Here is a 19,198-nt window from a genome sequence, read left to right as displayed (position 1 = left end):
AACCAAACTTGAGTCATTGAAATACAAGGAGACTTGAGATTCAGACTAATGGCATAAAAAAAATCCATCTGTGAAATAATATCAGAAAATTTCCTAAATAGGTAGCACTTAGGAACCCAAACACAGATAACTAAAGAAGAACCTCCTTTTGTTATGTTACAGTTGAATGTCAAGATTATAGAAGAAAGAATATTGAAAGCAGAAAGACAAAGATGTCAAATCACTTAGCCAAACCCATTCAAATTATAGCATATCTCTCAGCATGAACTCTATAAAGGATAGGAGGGCATGGAATAATGTACTTCAAGCTCTGAAAGAAAAGAACTGTCTAACTAAATTACTAATCCAGGAAAATTATCCTTCAAAATTGAAGGAGAAATAAGATTCTTCCATGATAAGCAAACACTAAAGGAATATATAACCACTAAGCCTGGATTAAGAAGTAACTTAGAAGGATACTCCAAACAGCAGAGGAAGAATAGACTTATTATCAAGCAATAGGAAAGAATGAAACATCAGAAAAATAACAAAATAGTAGGAGTTAATACATGGTCTCCAATTAATACAATTCTCCAGTTAAAAGACACAACCTGGCACACTGAATTAAAAAAAAATTCCAAGAAACACATGTCACCTGCAAAGATATATGTACAGATTGAAAGTGAAAGAATGGAAAATTATATTCTATGCAAATGCTATCTGCAGAGATACCTGTACTCCTATCTAACAATGCAAACGTCAAGTGAAAATTAATCAGAAGTGACAAAGAAGGTCACTAATAAAGGGAACAATCCACCAAGAAAATATGCACTAAACATTGGTATACCCAGTTTTATAAAACCAACACTATTTGGGCAGGGATTTAGCTCAGTGCCACTGCACCTGCTTTGCAAGTGCAAGGTCCTGAGTTTGATCCCTGGTACCCGGAAAAAACAAAACAAAACCAAAAAAACCAACACTACTTGATTTAAAGGAATGGACTTCAATAGGATACTAGAGGGTGGCTTCAGTACTCAGCTCACACAAATAGGTAAGTCAGCCAGACCAATAAAAAAATCTACAACGAAACATCAGAGTTAAACTACAGTTTATATTAAATGGACATCTACAGAGTGTTCATCCAACAACAGCAGAATACACATTTTTTTCAGCAGCTCAGATAACACTCTTCAAAACAGACTATAGTTTAGGGTAAAGGAAGTCTTAACAAATAATAAAAAAAGTGTCATCTTATGCATTCTAGAAGATTGTGATGCAATGAAACTAGAAATCAACAGCGGGGAAAAAAATGCCCCATAGAAACTACACAAACACCTGGAAATTAAATAATACACTTTTAAATGATCAGCAGATCATTCAAAAAATCAGGGGAAACTTTTAAAAATTCCAAAAGTAAAATGACAAGAAAACACAACATTTAAAAATCACAAAGATCTCAACCTATTGATAAACTCGAGTGTTAGAAAATCAAGAAAAAAAACCCAAAACCAAAGCCAGTGGAAAGAACAAAATAATAAAGATCAAAGCTGAAATTAAAGAAATAAAGTCCAAAACAGCAACACAGAAGATATGTGAAAGAAAGAGTTGATTCTTCAAAAAGATATATCAGATTATAAATTGCTGGATAAACTAACCAAAAGAAAGAGAAGAACCAAATTAATAAAACTAAAGGTGAAAAAGGTATCTGAAAAGATACCACTGAAATCTAGAGGATTATTAGAAGCTATTTTGAAAACATATATGTATTCCAGTACATTGGAGAATATACAAGAAACAGTTATATCCCTAGACACATAATCTACCAAAATAGAACCAAGAGGGTATTAAAAATTTAAACAGATCAATAACAGGCCGTGAGATTGAGCCAGGAATAAAAAGTCTCCCAACAAAGAAAAGCCTAGAACTGGGTGGACTTACTACTGATTACCTTAGATCTTAAGAGAAGAACTAATTATCATGGATCCTCAAACTATTCTATGAACTAGAAAGGGAAGGATTGCTTCCAAATTAATTCTACAAAGAGAGTATCACCCTGATGCCAAAATTGGATAAAGACTCAACAACAACAACGCAAATTATAGACCAATATTTTTGATGAACATTCATGCAAAAATGCTCAATAAGATTCTTGGAAACAGAATTCAGCAAAGCAGCAAAAAGATCATACACTATGATCAGGTGGGTTTCATCTTAGGCATGCAAAGATGGTTGAACATTCGTAAATCTGTAAATGTAGTACGCACATAAATGGAACCAAGGGGAAAAAAAATCCTATGATTATCTCAATAGATACAGAAGAAGCCTTGAACAAAATTCAACATCCCTTCATGATAAAAATCCTGAATAGAGACTAGGTATGGAGAGTCTTTCTTCAGTATAATAACACGTGTATGTGAAAGACACACAGCCAACATCTTACTGAATGAGGAAAATCTGAAAGCATTGCTTCTAAAATAAGGAACAAATGTGTCCATTCTTACCACTCCTGTTTAATATAGTTGTTGGAAGTATAGCCAAAAGAATTAGTAATTAGGAAAGAAATAAAAAGGATAGACAGGAAAGAAAGAAGTCAAATTACCTTTATTTGTACCCAATGTAAGACCCTAAAAACTCTAGCAGATTTTAAGATCTGGTAAACTAAACTAATTCAGAAAAGTGCCATGATGCAAAATTAACACACGAAAGACAATAGCTTTCCTATAGACCAATAATAAACTCACCAAGAAGGAAATGAGGAAATCAGCTCCATTCACAATAGCATAAAAACATACAATACCTAAGAATAAACCTCATGTACAAAGCAAAATTGAAGAAGACATTGGAAAATGAAAAGACCTCCCTTGTTCATGGACCAGAAAATATTACTAAGTGTTCATATCACTAAAAGTGATAAACAGATTCACTGCAAATCCTGTCAAAATACCAATTTTTTGCAGGACTAGAAAAAACAATCTAAAAACTTCAAATGATCCAGAATAGCCAAAGCAATCCTGAGCAAAAAGAGCAATGCTGGAAGCATCACAGTAGCCAATTTTAAAATAATACTAGAACCAAACCCATAGTAATGCAAACAGAATAGTACTGGTCCAGACACAGACATATAGAACAATGGCATAGATAAAGGACCCAGTAACAAACCCATACAACTACTCCTATCTGATTGCTGACAAAGTGATCACAAACATACACTGGAGAAAAGACAGCCTCTTTAACATACCATTTGACGAAGATTGAAACTACCCTATCTCTCACCCTGTACTAAATCAGTTCAAAATGGATCAAACACCTGAAACTGAAAGACCTGAAACTGAAAATGCTACAGGAAAACAGAGGAGGAGACATAAACATATGTAAATCAGTAAATGTAATATACACATACATAGAACCAAGGTGGGTGGGGATCCCATGATCATGTCACAGCACAGGCAAATACTTCCTCAGTGGGACTCCAGGAGCACAGAAAATGCTAGCAAGAATCAACAGATGAGAGTACATGAAATTAAACAGCTTCTGTTCAACAAAAGAAAAACAGAATGAAGAGATATTCTGCCAAATTGAAGAAAAATCATTGCCAGCTACTCTTCTGACAGAGGATTGATATTTAGAATATACAAAGAATTCAAAAAACTTAACACCCCAAAAATGAATAGCATAATCAACAAATGGGAAAATGAATTATGCAAATATCCAGTAAGTATATGAAAAAAATATTCAACATCTTTAATCATTAGGGAAATGTAAATCATCAAAACTATAGAGATTCAGTCTCACCCTGGTCAGAATGGCTATCATCAGTAGTGTATACAAAATAATGCTGGCAAGGATGCAGGAAAAAAAGAAAGTTTTCTACATTGTGAGAATTATCACTATAAAAATCAATATGGAGGTTGCTCAGAAACCTAAAACTAGTGATACAGTTTGATCCACGTAATAAACCACTCCTCATTATATTCCTGAAAGAAATAATCACAGCATACTATAGGGATACATACATGCCCATATTTACTGCTGCACAGTTTATAGTAGCTAAGCTATAAAAACAGCCTATGCTCCTGTCAACTGAGAGATGAATAAAGAAAATGTGATTATGTACATAATGGAATATTATTCAACCATAAACAAAAATGAAATCATATCATTTGGAGGAAAATGGATGGAATACTGGAGACCATAATGTTAAGTGAAGTATGCCAGACTCAGAAAGTCAAATACTGTATGTTTTTCTCATATGTGGAATCATAAAAAAAAAAAATAGAAAAAGAAAAAGAGAGATGACAGGAAAGTAAAAGAAGGATTATGAAATGAGGAAATGGATGGGGGAAGGGGGGAGAAGAGAGATTAGTAATGGAGAGTGAAATAATCACATGATGTTATTGCATGGAACAGTATGCCAAAACAACCCATTCTGTATAACTAATATGCACATATAAAATTAACCAAAAAACAAGACCCAATTGTACATCTACAAGAAATTCATTTTCTTTTTTTTTTTTTATATAATTATGATTCCTTTTATTTTTATTTATTTATTTATTTATTTATTTTGCATTACCGGGGATCGAACTCAGGACCTTGCACTTGCCAGGCAGGCGCAGCGCCACTGAGCCACATCCCTGACCAAGAAATTCATTTTCAATTTAAAAACACACATAGGCCAAAAAAAGAAGCATCTCTTCAAGTATTGTATTTGGCCCATTGTTAAATGAAGTTTTAAAAATAATATTGAGTTATTGAAAGTCCTTATGCATTTTGGAGTTTTCTTTCTTGCAACTACTTTTTTCCCCATTCCATAGATTGTCTTTTCAATGTGTTTGTTTCATACATTGAAAAGCTGTGCAGCAGCTTTCTGTTTTAATGTAGTTCCAGTTCATTATTTTTGTCTGTGCTTTTGATGTCATATTCATCCATGTTCATGGCCAAGACTAATGTCCTGAAGCTTTTCCCCTAGTTTTTTTTTCTAGGAATTTTATAGGTACAAGTCTTAAATCTTTAATACATTTTAGTTGATTTTTGAGTGTGGTATAGGGTAAGGGTCAGTTTCATTCACATCAGTGTAAGCATCCAGACCCTCCCCCCGACACACGCCTTTCCATATTGTATATTCTTGGCATTTTTGTCAAAGATAAATTAATGATATATGTGTGTGGATTTCTTTCTGGAATCTCTGTTCTGTTCCATCAGTCTTTGTGTCTGACTTTATGCTAGTGTCATATTATTTTGATTTGTAATATATTTTGAAATCCAGTTTTGTCATTCATTGGGCTCAATGAAGAAACAGGAGAGTGCAGATGACATAAAAAATCTCTTCACAGAAATAATGGCAGAAAACTTCCCAAGCAGGGGAAAAGAGCTTGACATACAGATAAGTGAGGCATATGGGACTCCAAATAGCCTTGATCAAAAAAAATCTACACATAGGCATATAATGGTTAAGATTCCAGAAACACAACAGAAGAACAAAGTTCTCCAAGCAGTCAGAGAAAAGAAACAAATCACATACAAAGGAAAGCCCATCAGAATCACAGCAGACTTCTCAACACAAACCATCAAGGCAAGAAGAGCTTGGAGTGACATATTCCAAGCCCTAAAAGAAAACAGCCTCCAACCCAGATTGATGTACCCTGCAAAACTATCTTTCAAAATGGATGGAGAAATAAGATACTTTCATGACAAAGAGCACCTTAGGAACTTAGTGAATACCAAACCAGCACTCCAAAGAATTTTACACAATAGCCTAGGAACAGACATTGAGGATCACAACCCCAGGAAGCAAAGCAGAATGAACCCATCTGGCATGACAAGAAATTAAATGTAAAGGGGGAGAACTCAACAAAAAGAACAAGTCATGGCAATGATAAGTCAATACGTTTCAGTTATAACCATCAACATTAAAGGTCTCAATTCACCAATCAAAAGAAATAGACTGGCAGAATGGGTCAAGAAGCAAAATCTAACAATATGCTGCATACAAGAAACACACTTAATTCAAAAGGAAACTCATAGAGTGAAAATTAAAGGGTGGAAAACAATGCTGCATGCGACAGGAACCCAAAAAAAAGCAGGAGTAGCTATCCTCTTGGCAGATAAAGTAGATTTCAAAACAACACTGATTAAGAGAGATGAAGAAGGACATTACATCCTTGTAAAGGGAAGAATCCAAGAGGAAGAGATGACAATCATAAATATCTATGCACCAAACACTAGTGCACCCAACTATATAAAACAAATACTAACAGACATGAAAAGTCATATATGCACTAATACAATTGTAGTGGGGGACCTCAACACCCCACTGTCACAAATAGATGGATCAACTAGACTAAAAATAAGTAATGAAATACTACAAGTCAATTGAACTCTTGAACAAATGAACTTAGCAGATGTTTACAGAGTGTTCCACCCCACAAAATCAGAATACACATTCTTCTCAGCTGCACATGGGTCATTCTCCAAAATAGACCACATACTCACACATAGAACATGTTTAAGGAAGTGCAAAGGAATTGAAGTTATCCCCTGTATATTATCAGACCATAGTGCGATGAAATTGGAGTTCCATAGCAAAAGAAACTCAAAAAATTTCATAAACACGTGGAAATTGAACAACACACTCCTGAATAACCAATGGGTCACAGAGGAAATTAAAGAAGAAATCAGTTCCTTCAATTAAATGACAATGAGAATACAACAGATTGGAATCTATGGGACACAATGAAAGCAGTCTTAGGAGGGAAATTCATAGCAGTGAATACCCATGTTAGGAAAACAGAATGAGCCCAATTAAACAACCTCATGCTGAACCTCAAGCTTCTAGAAAAAGAAGAGCAGAATAACTGCAAAGCTCATACAAGGGAGGAAATTATAAAGATGAGAGGAGAAATCAATGCAATGGAGACTAAGAGAACGATACAAAAAAAATCAATGAAGCCAAGAGTTGGTTCTTTGAAAGAATCAACAAAATTGACAAACCTTTAGCCAACCTTGTCAGAGAAAGGAAAGAAAAGGCCCAAATCCATGCAATTAGGAATGAAAAGGGTGAAACTACAACAGACCCAGCAGAAATCCAGAGGATCATCAATACCTACTTCCAGAACCTATACGCCAATAAGATGGACAACACAGAAGAAATGGACAGATTCCTAGATACATATGAATTACCAAAGTTGAATGAAGAAGACCTAAAAATTCTGAACAACCCAATATCAACCAATGAAATTGAAAATGTAATTAAAAGTTTATCAACTAAGAAAAAGCCCACATCCTGATGGCTTCACTGCTGAATTCTACAAGACATTTAGAGAGGAACTGCTGCCACTACTGTTTAAACTCTTCAATGAAATTGAAAGGGAAGCAATACTCCCAAATTCATTCCTGGAAGCAAGCATCAAGTTGATCCCCAAAGCAGAGAAAGACCCAACTGAAAAAGAGAACTATAGGCCAATCTCACTAATGAACATAGATGCAAAAATCCTTAATAAGATACTGGCAAACAGAATGCAGAAGATCATCAAGAAGATCATACACCCTGCTCAAGTGGGATTCATCCCAGGGATGCAGGGATGGTTCAATATATGCAAATCAGTTAATGTAATACACTATATCAACAGAGCCAAGGACAAAAACCATATGATTATCTCCATAGATGCAGAAAAAGCATTTGACAAAATCTAACATGCATTTATGATAAAAATCCTACAAAAAAATGGAATAGATGGTCTCTACCTCAAACTGATAGAAGCCATCTATGAAAAACCAACAGCCAATATCATACTAAATGGCCAAAAACTGAAATCCTTCACACTAAAATCAGGAACAAGACAAGGATGTCCACTATTACCACTCTTGTTCAATATAGTTCTGGAAACATTAGCCATGGCAATTAGACAAGAGAAAGAAATAAAAGGAATAAAGATAGGAAATGAAGAAGTCAAATTGTCATTATTTGCAGATGACATGATATTCTATATAGAAGACCCCAAGAACTCCACCAAATGTCTTCTAGACTTAATAACCAAATTTAGTCAAGTAGCTGGTTACAAGGTCAACACACAAAAATCAATAGCTTTCCTCTACACGAATGACAAACTCACTGAGAGAGAAATAGCGCAAATAATTCCTTTCACAATAGCATCCAAAAAACTGAAATACCTAGGAATCATCCTAACAAACGAAATCAAAGAGCTCTTCTCTGAAAACTATGGCACTCTGAAAAGAGAGATTGAAGATGATATCAGAAAATGGACAGATATCCCCTGCTCCTGGGTAGGAAGGATTAATATAGTGAAAATGGCCATACTTCCAAAACTGCTATATAGATTTAATGCAATTCCAATTGAGATCCCAGCAGCATACTTCATAGACCTCGAGAAAACAATCTAAAAATTCATTTGGAATAAGAATAGACCCAGAATAGCAAAAGCAATTCTAGGTAACAGAGACATGGCAGCGAGTATCACAATCCCCAACCTGCAACTCTACTACAAAGCTACTGTGATAAAAACAGCATGGTACTGGCAAAGACACAGACTTCAGGACCAGTGGAACAGATTAGAAGATGCAGAAACAATGCCAGACACACTCAGCCATCTCATCTTCGATAAAGGAGCCAAACACCCTCACTGGAGGAAAGATAGCCTCTTTAAGAAATGGTGCTAGAAAAATTGGGCTTCAAGTTGCCAAAGATTAAAACTAGACCTGTATCTCTCACCATGCACTAAACTAAAATCAAAATGGATTAAAGATCTAAATATTAAAATAGAAACTCTGAACCAGTTGGAACAGAGGTTAGGTAGAACCCTTGAAGACATCGGTGTAGGAAAAGATTTTATGAACAAAACCTCAGTTGCCCGTGAACTAGCACAAACAATCAACAAGTGGGATCTCTTCTTAGTAAAAAGCCTCTGCACAGCAGGAGAAACCACCAATAGTGTGAAGAGACAATCCGCAATGTGGGAAAAAATCTTCACCTTCTCTTCCTCAGACAAAGGTCTACTAGAATCTATAAAGAACTTAAAAAGATCAGACCTCCCAAATTTAAAGACCCAATCCGAAAATGGGCATCTGAAATGAACAGACATTTCTCAGACAAAGAAGTAGAAATAGCAAATAAATACATGAAAAAATGTTCAACATCACTGGTCATTCGAGAGATGCAAATGAAAACAAGGTTGAGATTCCACTTCACTCCAGAAAGAATGGCTGGTATCATGAAATCAACCAATAACAAATGCTGGTGGGGCTGTGGTGAAAGAGGAACCCTGCTCCACTGCTGGTGGGAGTGTAGTCTGGTGCAAACACTGTGGGAATCAGTATGGAGATACCTCAAAGAACTAGGACTGGAAATCCCATTTGACCCCGCTATTCCACTGCTGGGGATCTTCCCCAAAGAATTAAAAGAATCATACCACAGTGATATATATGCACCCATGTTCATAGCAGCGCAGTTTGTAATAGCTAAAACTTGGAAACAGCCCAAATGCCCATCAACTGGAGACTGGATAAAGAAAATGTGGTTTTTTAATAAAATGAAGTACTACTCAGCTATAAAAAATGAGAAATTACAGACATTTATAGCTAAGTGGATGCACATTGAGGTGATACTCTTAAGTGAAATAAATAGGACACACATGTGTAAATACCGAATAGTTTCTCTGGTGTGAGAAACTGAAAGTGTAAATAAGGACTAAATGTATAATAGATAATGTGAAATAGGAAGAAAAGGGGCAAAGGGGAAGGAAGTGGGAGGGCTAAGGGAAAGGATAGAAGGGAATGGGATTAATATGAGAAAATGGAAAAATAGGAACAAAATCCTTGTAAATAGGGAGGGCTGGAGGTGTTGAAGGGAAGGCTGGGCAAAGGTGAAAAACAAGAACCAAGAGAGACTATGTAAAGGTGCAAATTTCCAATGATGAATGTCATTATATTGTATACCTAAAATGTACCAATTATTAGAATGAATAATCCATAATGTAAAATAGGAAGAAAAGGTCCAAAGGGGTAGGGATAGTGGAAGGCATAGGGGAAAGGAAAGATGGGAAAGGAAAAAATGATGAGAAATGGATAAAATGGAAATAAAGTCTTTGTAAATAGGGAAGGGTGGAGGACGTGAAGGGAGGGTTAGGAATGGGGAAAAAATAAGAACCAAGATGCGTTATATAAAGGTACAATTCCCAATGAGAAAAAAAAAAAAGAGAAATACATGAACTTTTAATATAATTTTTAAATGTAATGCTGTGTGTAGTGTATAGACATATATTAAGTTTATCAAAGTGCAAGAATGAAATAGTTAGTTTTGCCTGAAAGTGAGTAGACTAATCAGGGCATTAAAGAATGAATGCAGACAGAATGAGGATACTGCAGTCAACTGAATTATAATAGTATGTTTAAAGAAAATATGAAGTCAGTGAAATTGAGTAGAAAAAGCACAGTGAAAACTGCCTCAGTAATTTTAGCTGGAGAGATGTAAGCATGATCTGTTGGGACCAGAAAGATTAAAATCAAGACAATCAAGAAGTAACTATAATATATATATGTGTGATGGGAAAGGAATGTGTGTTCTCATGTAAAACCAATACTTCTAGGGAAAAAAAAATCACCTTCCTTAAAAAAAAGCTTTTTTGCATGGAGAAGACTTCTTCGTATCTTATTTTGGGTTCCTTCATAAGCGAGCCTCTTCAAAGGTTCCAAAGCATGTCATTTATTTAAGAGGTAGTACCAGGGAGCACCACTAGGGTTTGGAGAAATGAGACCAAGAAGAGATGGCAGCCAATGAAAAGTTTTTAAAAATCCAGCAAGTTAGAATTGTAACTAAAACTTAGTTTCACCAGTGAGCTCTGAAAGCTAGAGGACAGCACAATCCTCAGTTATTCCACACGTGTAATAAGGAATTTGAGCAATTTGTATACCACTTCCTTCAGCCATGTCACACTATTCTGTAGCAAAATGGAACATTAATTCTGTGGCACTTGTAGACGTCTGCACAGGGTTATCAGGCAGCCAAGAGAGAGCTGTAAGACACAGAAGGAGAGTGCAGGTAGTTTGAAGTGAAGCAGCTATCTATGAAAGTAAAGGTGAAAAAAGGCCAGAGTTACATTTTGTCCTCATAAACGATAATCATGGTCATGAATCTTCATTTTTTTCTACTTATATGCTTTCTGGTTACTCTTTATAGTTCTTAAATGTTCTAATACTGAATGTTTTTTGTTTTCTTTTTTCCCCCGTGGCAGACTAACCAACACTTTCTGAAAACAGTAACTGAGCAAAATGCGGAAATCGAGCAACTTCGAAATCAACTTAGGTATTTTAAAAAATGAATTTTGTTAATTAGTAGTTATTTTTCTTCAGGGAACTGATGGTATCAATTTTTCATGTGACTTTTATCTTCCTCCTTTTTATTGGGCTTCTGTCAGTAACTTTTTGTACTTATGATCATCTAGGACAGGAAGAGACAGAAATCAAAATGGCTAGTCAGAAGGTAACTTTAACATGTGGGGGAATATATTGTGATGGTAAAACCAGTGACATGGCTGAAAAACAATTGCTTTAGAAAAAAATTATCCTACCCATAGAAGACTACTTCATATCTTTTTTTTGGACTCCCAAGAAAACAGACCCTAAGAAAGGACTCCAAAACCCATTGTTTCTTTAAGAGGTGATACTAAGGACCACTAATAGGAATGTGGGGGAAGTGAGACAAGAAAGAGAAAGAGAAGTCAACCAATATAGATAGTTCTTGACTTGTGATGGGATTGCATCCCAGTAAAACCATCTTATATTGAAAATAGCCTAAGTCAAAAATTCATATAACACACCTAACTTGTTCAAGTGACTCACAGAGCTTAGGAAAGCACTATATTTACTGTTCCAATATCATATAATGGATATAAATCAGTACCAGCCAAAAGAAAGAGCCTATAGGCCAGTGATGACAATCCTTGTTTTAGAGAGAGTGCTCAAACTGCAACCCAAAACCCACTTGTTTATTGCAAAGTGCCAGCACTGCAATTAAACCTGAATACTGAGGTTTTAGTTTAGAAAAACAACTTATACACTAACTTCTTTTGTCTTAAAAACAAATAACATGCATGCCATAGGCTGGGCACCACTGCCGTAAGGTTGACGTCTCAGAGGGTCCAAATGCAGAACTTTACTACTCTACTCGTGGAATCAAATTGTGTCACCCTCCTAGCACATTAGTGTGTTTAGCAGCCAGGAAGCTCACTCAGGCCTCTGTGTCCAGAGTTTTCACTGGGGTTTATTACATGTATACCATTGACTAGATCATTCCTAGAGTTTGAATTAAATCTCTAGCCCTCCTCACTTCCTTAGAGATCAGCAAGTTGGGCCTTTATCATGTGGCTCAAAGCCTTAATTCTCTAATCACATGGGTGTCTTTCCAGCATGGCCAGCTCCCATCCTGTAGCTATCTGGGGGCCAGCCATGAGTCTGTCCATTAGCATAAACTTAGGTATATTCAAGTGTCTTAACATAAATGATAAAAATCATTCAGGAAATACCAGGGGTTTGCAAGCTCTAACCTTGTCACCTGGGACAAAGACTAGCCAGATTATTGTACAGCTTTAATACAACACAAGAGAAAAATAAAAATCTCATGACTGTTATTTAGAGAGAACTATGAACTATACATTTTTAAATGTATAACCGAGGTCTGTGTGTATCTTTTTTGTGTGTGACTATGTGTGTGTGTGTCTTTATGTCTTTTAGTAAAAATGGGATAATATAAAAACTGGTTAATAGCTGAATTTCTTCACTTATTGATATATGAATATATATATACCCTTTTTGTGATGCTGGAGTTAATATTACCAGTTAATGTTGCACATGCAGTATTATGTGTACTATATTTATTACTCAAATTATTATTTTCTATGCACTGTTATTCCTATTCAGAATTAGTAGAATAACTTTTAAGGACTCCCTACTCATTAAAATTAGAATTAGAAAACATTACAATAGTGAGTATGTAACAAACACTCTGAAGTAGTTAAATAATATATTGTTGCTAATATTCAAAAAGTGAGAGTGAAACTTATCAGATTTAGGACATTAAATAAAAGCCATCTTGGTCATATGTTTTGTTGCAATGAGCTTGTTATAACTTCCGTTAAATTATTTTATAGTAAAAACACTAGATGTTAAAGCAAAAACTGACAAATACAAGGCATGGTAGACAAACCTACAATCTTTGTAAAAACTTAGACTCTCATAGTGACTGATAAAAACAAGTAATGGAGGATGTGAATAATGTGATTAGCAACTTGATATCTTTAGAACATTGAACTCATTCTTCAGTAATCATTTAGTTAACATTTACTGTGTCCCAAACTCTGATCTTGGTACGTGGGATACATCAATTCACAGTACAGTACAGTTATAGGATTTTCTCTTTTTATAATTTCTAGCATGAGCAGACAGACAATAAAAAATATAATATTTAAATAATAAATAAGTTAGGTAATAAGAGTTTCAGAAAAGTAAAAAAGATCAGGGTTAAGACATTTTTGGAGTGATACCGTTGCACTTTTAAGCATCGTGTTCAGAGTAATCCTCATTGAGAGGCTGAATTTTAAACAAAAGTGAAAGATATAAATAAATTAGATATACAGTGTAGGGACTGTTGCAAGAAAAGAATTAGAAATTGCAGAGGTGGAAATAATAGCAAGGAAACTAGATGTGTCTGTTTTCTATTTCTTAAAAACAAACCAGTCTAATATTTTGTGGCTCACAAGAGTGCTTTATTTTGATTATTATTTTAGGGGCCCACAGAGCTGATTTCCTTGTCTGGGGCTGCAAGGCTAATATCTGCTGAACTTGCCTGTCCACTAGCGGGATGGTAGAGTACCTGCAGTGCTGGCCAGCCTATCTGGCAATTGGCAGACTTCACCAGGATCACAATAAAAGTCTTTGTCCTGTGCTTGACTATGGCAAGGTCCCTAGAGTAACAAGAGAGCAAACCTCATATGCATATTCTTCTTTAAGCCTCTGTTGAATCATGTTTATTCATGACTCATGCCAAAGCAGGTCAACTCAACTTTAGAAGATGGGGAAATAAATACCTTTCTTTATGGGAGTATTTTCAGTGTCATATTGCAGAGGTGTAAAGGTAGAGAGGAGAGATTTGTGGCCATATTTACAGTCTTTCCTTCCAGTATCCTCGGAGCAGAGTAAGCAGGAAAGAGAGTAATAGAAGACAAGATCAGAGAGGTTATACAGGAAGGCACATGAGATATGGCACCTTGTAGGCCATTGTGAGGACTTTGTTTTTTACTATAGATGAAATAGGGATAGTTTTTAGTAGAACATTGGCATATCTATCTGCCTTATATTTTCATAAGAACATAGCTCTGGTTGCCATAATGAAAGTAGACTGTAGAGAGGCAAAAGTGGAAGCAAGGAAACCAGTAAGAAGGCTATTGCAGTAACCCAGGAAAAATATCATGTTGACTCCACCATGGTGATAGCAGTGAGATATGGTGAAATGTGGCTGGATTCTATATGTGTTACTTAATATTTTGTATGGTAGATACAAGATTCCCTGATAAGTTGGGTGGGGGCAAGAGGGAGAGGTATTAAGGCATCAAAGATGACACCAAGGCTTTTCCTTGAGCAACTGTAAAAATGCCATTTCCATGGACTGAGAAGTCTGTGTAGCTTTCCTTATTGAGAAGTAAAGGAAAAGAGGAGGAATCAACAAAGAAGCTGGAAAGAGACCACTGAGATAAGAGGAAAACTAGGAAGTATAGTGTCCTAAAAGTCAACTGAGGGAAGTATACCAAGGAGAAAGGAATGATCATTGAATCAAGTGCTGAGGATTGATACAGTAGGATGAGTCTGAGAATTAAACATTCACATTAACAAAAAGGGGGTTATGTTAGTTTTCTAGGGCTACTATAACAAATTACCACAAAAGTGGTAACTTAATAGAAATTTATTCACTTCTAATTTTGGATACTATAAATATGAAATCTCGGCAGCAGGGACTTGCTCTCTCTCTCTCTCTCCAAAGCTCCAGTGGAGAGCTCTTTAGGGAAGAATATTTCCTTGTATCTGCCAGCTGTTGGTGGCCTGCAGTATTTCTCAACTTGTGGCAGTATATCTCTAACCTCTTTCTTCCTCTTATCTGTGTTTCCTGCATACCTTCTCTTCTTATAAGCATACAAATCTTTGGATTTAGAACCCATCTCAAATCCAAAATTTTATCTTGAGATCTTTCCTTTAACCTGCAAAGACTATATTTTCAAATAAGGTTTTAGGCAGATATGAATTTAGGGGTGGGAGGAGACTATTCAGCCCACTATAGAGATCATTGTGATTTTTTTTTTTTAGAATTTCATTACTTTTTATTATACACCAACTTGTTTATATTTTAGTTTCTTTACAAAGAAAATTATAATCACATGTTATATGGTTTTAAAATCATAATTCCAGATTTCTTTACATATAAGATGTAATGGTCCAGCAGCTATGTCCACTGTCACAGACTTTAGTTCCGTTCAATGATATGGCACATCCTGCAAAATTAACTAGTCATACATAAAAAAAGTCAAATACAGTAAAAATGTACACACAATAAAGGTAATTTACAATGACAAATAAGGAATGTAATTGATCTTGGCTATGCTTTAGAAATTGAGGGTCAATAGCCTTAGTCAAGGCACAGAGCAGGAAGAGGTGAGCACAGCTATCTTTAGGAGTAGGCAAGGTATATAGAATCACTGATGAGGTATGCATGCACTGAAAGGATTTAAAACTGCTCAGTCTTGCTATGAAAATTGAACTGAGTTAAAAGGAAATGCTGTGGCTTCTCCCTACTATCCACCATTGTGGATCAAGTCCACAATCTTACTTCATATAGAAAATGAAACTGGCAAGGATCTCCAAAAGTAAATCACCATTTGGGGAATAGTGAAACAAATAGCGTCACTAATCCCAAAACTTGGTTGTCCCTCCTGGACTAGAAGCATTTTGTAGACAAAGGAGTGTTTCACAAAATTGAAATGTCATTCAGGTGAAGGATAAGACATTTTCCACAGACACTTAGAATTTCAAACTGTGAAATGGCCCTTATAGCTGAAACATGGTTACAGCACTGAGCGTTCTGGGGATTCTTTAGCAGCAAATACCAATTTAAAGGGTACGGGGTCTCTTCAGGTTAATTTGCTTGCTGGCTTGTTCTTCTTGTAGAGCTGCGTAAAAAGATTTCACTTTATCCCGCAGCTCAGTTAAAATGTCTATTTTTTGCTCAAGAATAGCTTCAAGTTGTGTAGCATATGAATCTACATCATAGTCTACTTCTTCAGTCATCCCAAGGAGAGCCTTTTCATCTTCTAACCATCTGATTGATTCCTGGAATACTGCCCTGTGATCTTCTACAACCTGCTCTTCCATTTCTACCATTTGTGAGACAGCTTCATGGAAAGTAAACAATTGTGGAGATACTATTCTTCATTTTGTTCACAGAGAAGTTTTAGGTCATCTCTCTGAGGGGAACTCCCCACACCCCACTGCGTCTCTAAATCATCAATCTGGTTTGGTGGATGGTACATTATTGGGCGGACATCAGCAGCAGCAGTTGGATCTACAGTCAATTCTTTCACCCTATTTGCATATCTTAATGTATTAAGAGTATTTTCACAGGATGCCATTCCTGGAGAGATTGTGGCAATCATTCAGGTACGAGAGTTTTCACCTATGAATGAATCTCTTAACACCTGAGTGAGTTTACTTGCTCAGAAAGGAGTATAAGGTTTATTTCTACCTAAGGCTCTGATGCACTCCTTGAGTGCTAAAAGGTTTTTATTAATTTCAGCACCTTCAAGCTTAGTTTGCCTGTCTGCACTGGAAGTATCAGCTCCTTGTTCATTTCCAGCCAAATCGATGAGAGAAAATTTACCATGTAGTTTTCCTTTCCTTCTAAGAATAATTTGAAATACTGCATGGCTCTGAGATGAATGTGCATTTGCAGATGTTTGACTGGATGTTCTGCAACTGTTGCCTATGTCAATGAGTTTCAGTACATCTTCAACACATTTCACCTCCCATTCCTGTAATCCCACCACTTGAACTTGATGTTTTCCATCTTCTAGACCTCTTAATTTTGTTTTCCTATTTAGCAAGTCTAACACCTTTCCACTATAAATTCCAAAAAAGGTTGCATAAACTTGAAGTTCTAGCTTTTTATAGTTTGGCTTCTTTAACATTAAAAAGACATCTTGAGCTGCTAATGCATAAATTCCTTTAGAACAATGTTTGTTCTTTCCTGAAAAGTCACCACCCATAGTATGAGTTTTTCCACTTCCAGTCTGGCCATAGGCAAAGCATGTAGCCATTCCCCTTTCAAATATAGTTTCTACTAGTGGCCTAGCAGTAAACCTGTAAACCATTTCATTAGGAGCTGTGTCATCAAAGGCATAATCAAAATGAAACGTTTGGTTTTCTAGGTACCTTGTTAAATCTACCTTCTGTTTGGGTTCATGTACCATCACAACATCTTTACTAGGGATTGTGATCATATCAAGATCTTTCATTTGAGTCTCTTTCTTATTGAGTGGTCGTTTTCTTACACAAACACATATCCTATGTCCATCAATAGGATCTGCTGTTGTTAACAGTCTACAATCCAAACTTCCTCTAAAGTCTCTGATCATACACATAATTTCATAATTTGCGATTGTAGCATCAACATCCTGGGCTCTTTTTTCTCTAAGTTCTTGCTGTTGCAATCTCCTTTTTTCTCGCTTTTGTAATTTTTCCACTTCTTTCACACAATTAGATTTTCTACGTGCTCTGTTATCTCTTGGAGGAGGGTCATTCTTAATACCACAGTCATTCTTTACAATTTTGTTTACTTTGGCTGAAGATGTTGGAGGTGGAGGTATTTCTGGACTAGGTTCAATTTCTTCATCAGGTACAAGGTCAGGGTTAAGTGAAAAAATGCTCTCCAGGTCAATCTCTTTGCCTTTTGTACCTCCATTTTCTATCCATTCAACAGTTACACTTTCATTATCTTCATTTAAAGATGTTACCATTGCTTGGTGTATTCGGCCATCGCTCTGCTTGATTTCCACGTAAATCCCGATCTGGATCTTGCCGAAGTTGGTCTTTGCCATCACCTCATCTGGAGCAGCAGCAGCGGCCGAGGGAGAGGGACCGGAGGGCGGAAAAGGCGGGGAGGGGGCGGGAGAGCTGCAGAGGGGGAGCGGTTGCCCACAGCCGCGCGCTGGCCCAGGCGACAGCATGAACCCCAGGAGGCCGCAGGGACAGCAAAGCAGGCGGGAATCCCGGGCCTGCAGGCAGGCCAGGAGGAGGCGGACGCCAGGGCGTCTGGTGAAGTGAGACGCGGCCGTGAGGCGGCGTGGGGGAGAGTGGGAGGGCCCGCGCCGCCTGCCCAGGAGAGGACGCTGGGTCATTGTGATTTTTGCAGAAGCACTGCAGAATCTACTTTCTTTTTGTATCCATACAAAATGTAAAAAAGCATTGATCACATTAGATGCTGTAGAGCATAATTCTTAATTTTTGAAGGGTTGATTTAACAAAGGCCTACAATTTCTAATGACAGTACTATAAGGTTATAAATCATTTGCAAAAAATACACCTAGATAATTACCATGTTTGGAATTCAAGAAGCATATTCATCCATAGCTTAAACATTTGATACAATTCCAGTCAAAAATCTGCTAGGATTTCAAAAAGCTGATTCTAAAATTTATATAGATATATAGAAGGTCAAGAATAGACAAGATGGTTTTGAAGAAGAAGCACAGACCAGGGGAACTTTTTAAAACATGTATGAAGATACACTGTAAAGCAAAATTAAAATAATGGTATTGGTATATGGTAGACAAACAGAGTAGATAGGCCAGAAATAGACACACACTAGCATGAACTGATGTAGTTCCCAAACATGTTCACAAATCCTTCCTTTCTACTTTGATCTATTTCCATTCTAAGCTATTTTTATGGTATCAAGAGTATCATAGTAGAAGTACTTAATTTTCTGGCAGTAGCCATTGTGATAAAATAAACATAGGAAAACCTAGAATAGAGAAAAGAAAACAGACCCTCTAGCTACCTAAAGATCTAAGAAATGACACCATAGTAAATTCCTTATTGTTTTTCTTTTCTGCCTCATATACACTAGACTTGGACGGAAGAGACTAGAAACCTGGCGGTACCACGT

At 36.3% G+C, this 19,198-nt stretch overlaps 1 protein-coding gene and 1 pseudogene across 5 annotated transcripts in view; one reads left to right on the top strand and one right to left on the bottom strand.

Annotated features, from left to right (window-relative positions):
- Sclt1 (sodium channel and clathrin linker 1) overlaps positions 1-19,198 on the top strand; it is a 181,687-nt gene that overhangs the window by 39,005 nt on the left and 123,484 nt on the right. For all 5 annotated transcript variants that reach the window (XM_087193286.1, XM_087193285.1, XM_087193283.1 and 2 more), the window contains one exon: positions 11,226-11,296. In XM_087193286.1, coding sequence (XP_087049412.1) covers positions 11,226-11,296 — 71 coding nt within the window. The remainder of the gene's footprint in view (positions 1-11,225; positions 11,297-19,198) is intronic.
- On the bottom strand, positions 16,080-18,154 carry LOC106010247 (kinesin-like protein KIF2A pseudogene; annotated as a pseudogene).

Source organism: Heterocephalus glaber, unplaced genomic scaffold (assembly GCF_053883595.1).
Source record: "Heterocephalus glaber isolate CG9 unplaced genomic scaffold, H.glaber_assembly_v1.0 deba00001586, whole genome shotgun sequence".
NCBI classification, from domain to species: Eukaryota; Metazoa; Chordata; class Mammalia; order Rodentia; family Bathyergidae; genus Heterocephalus; species Heterocephalus glaber.
This window is presented reverse-complemented; position numbering and strand designations above follow the sequence as displayed.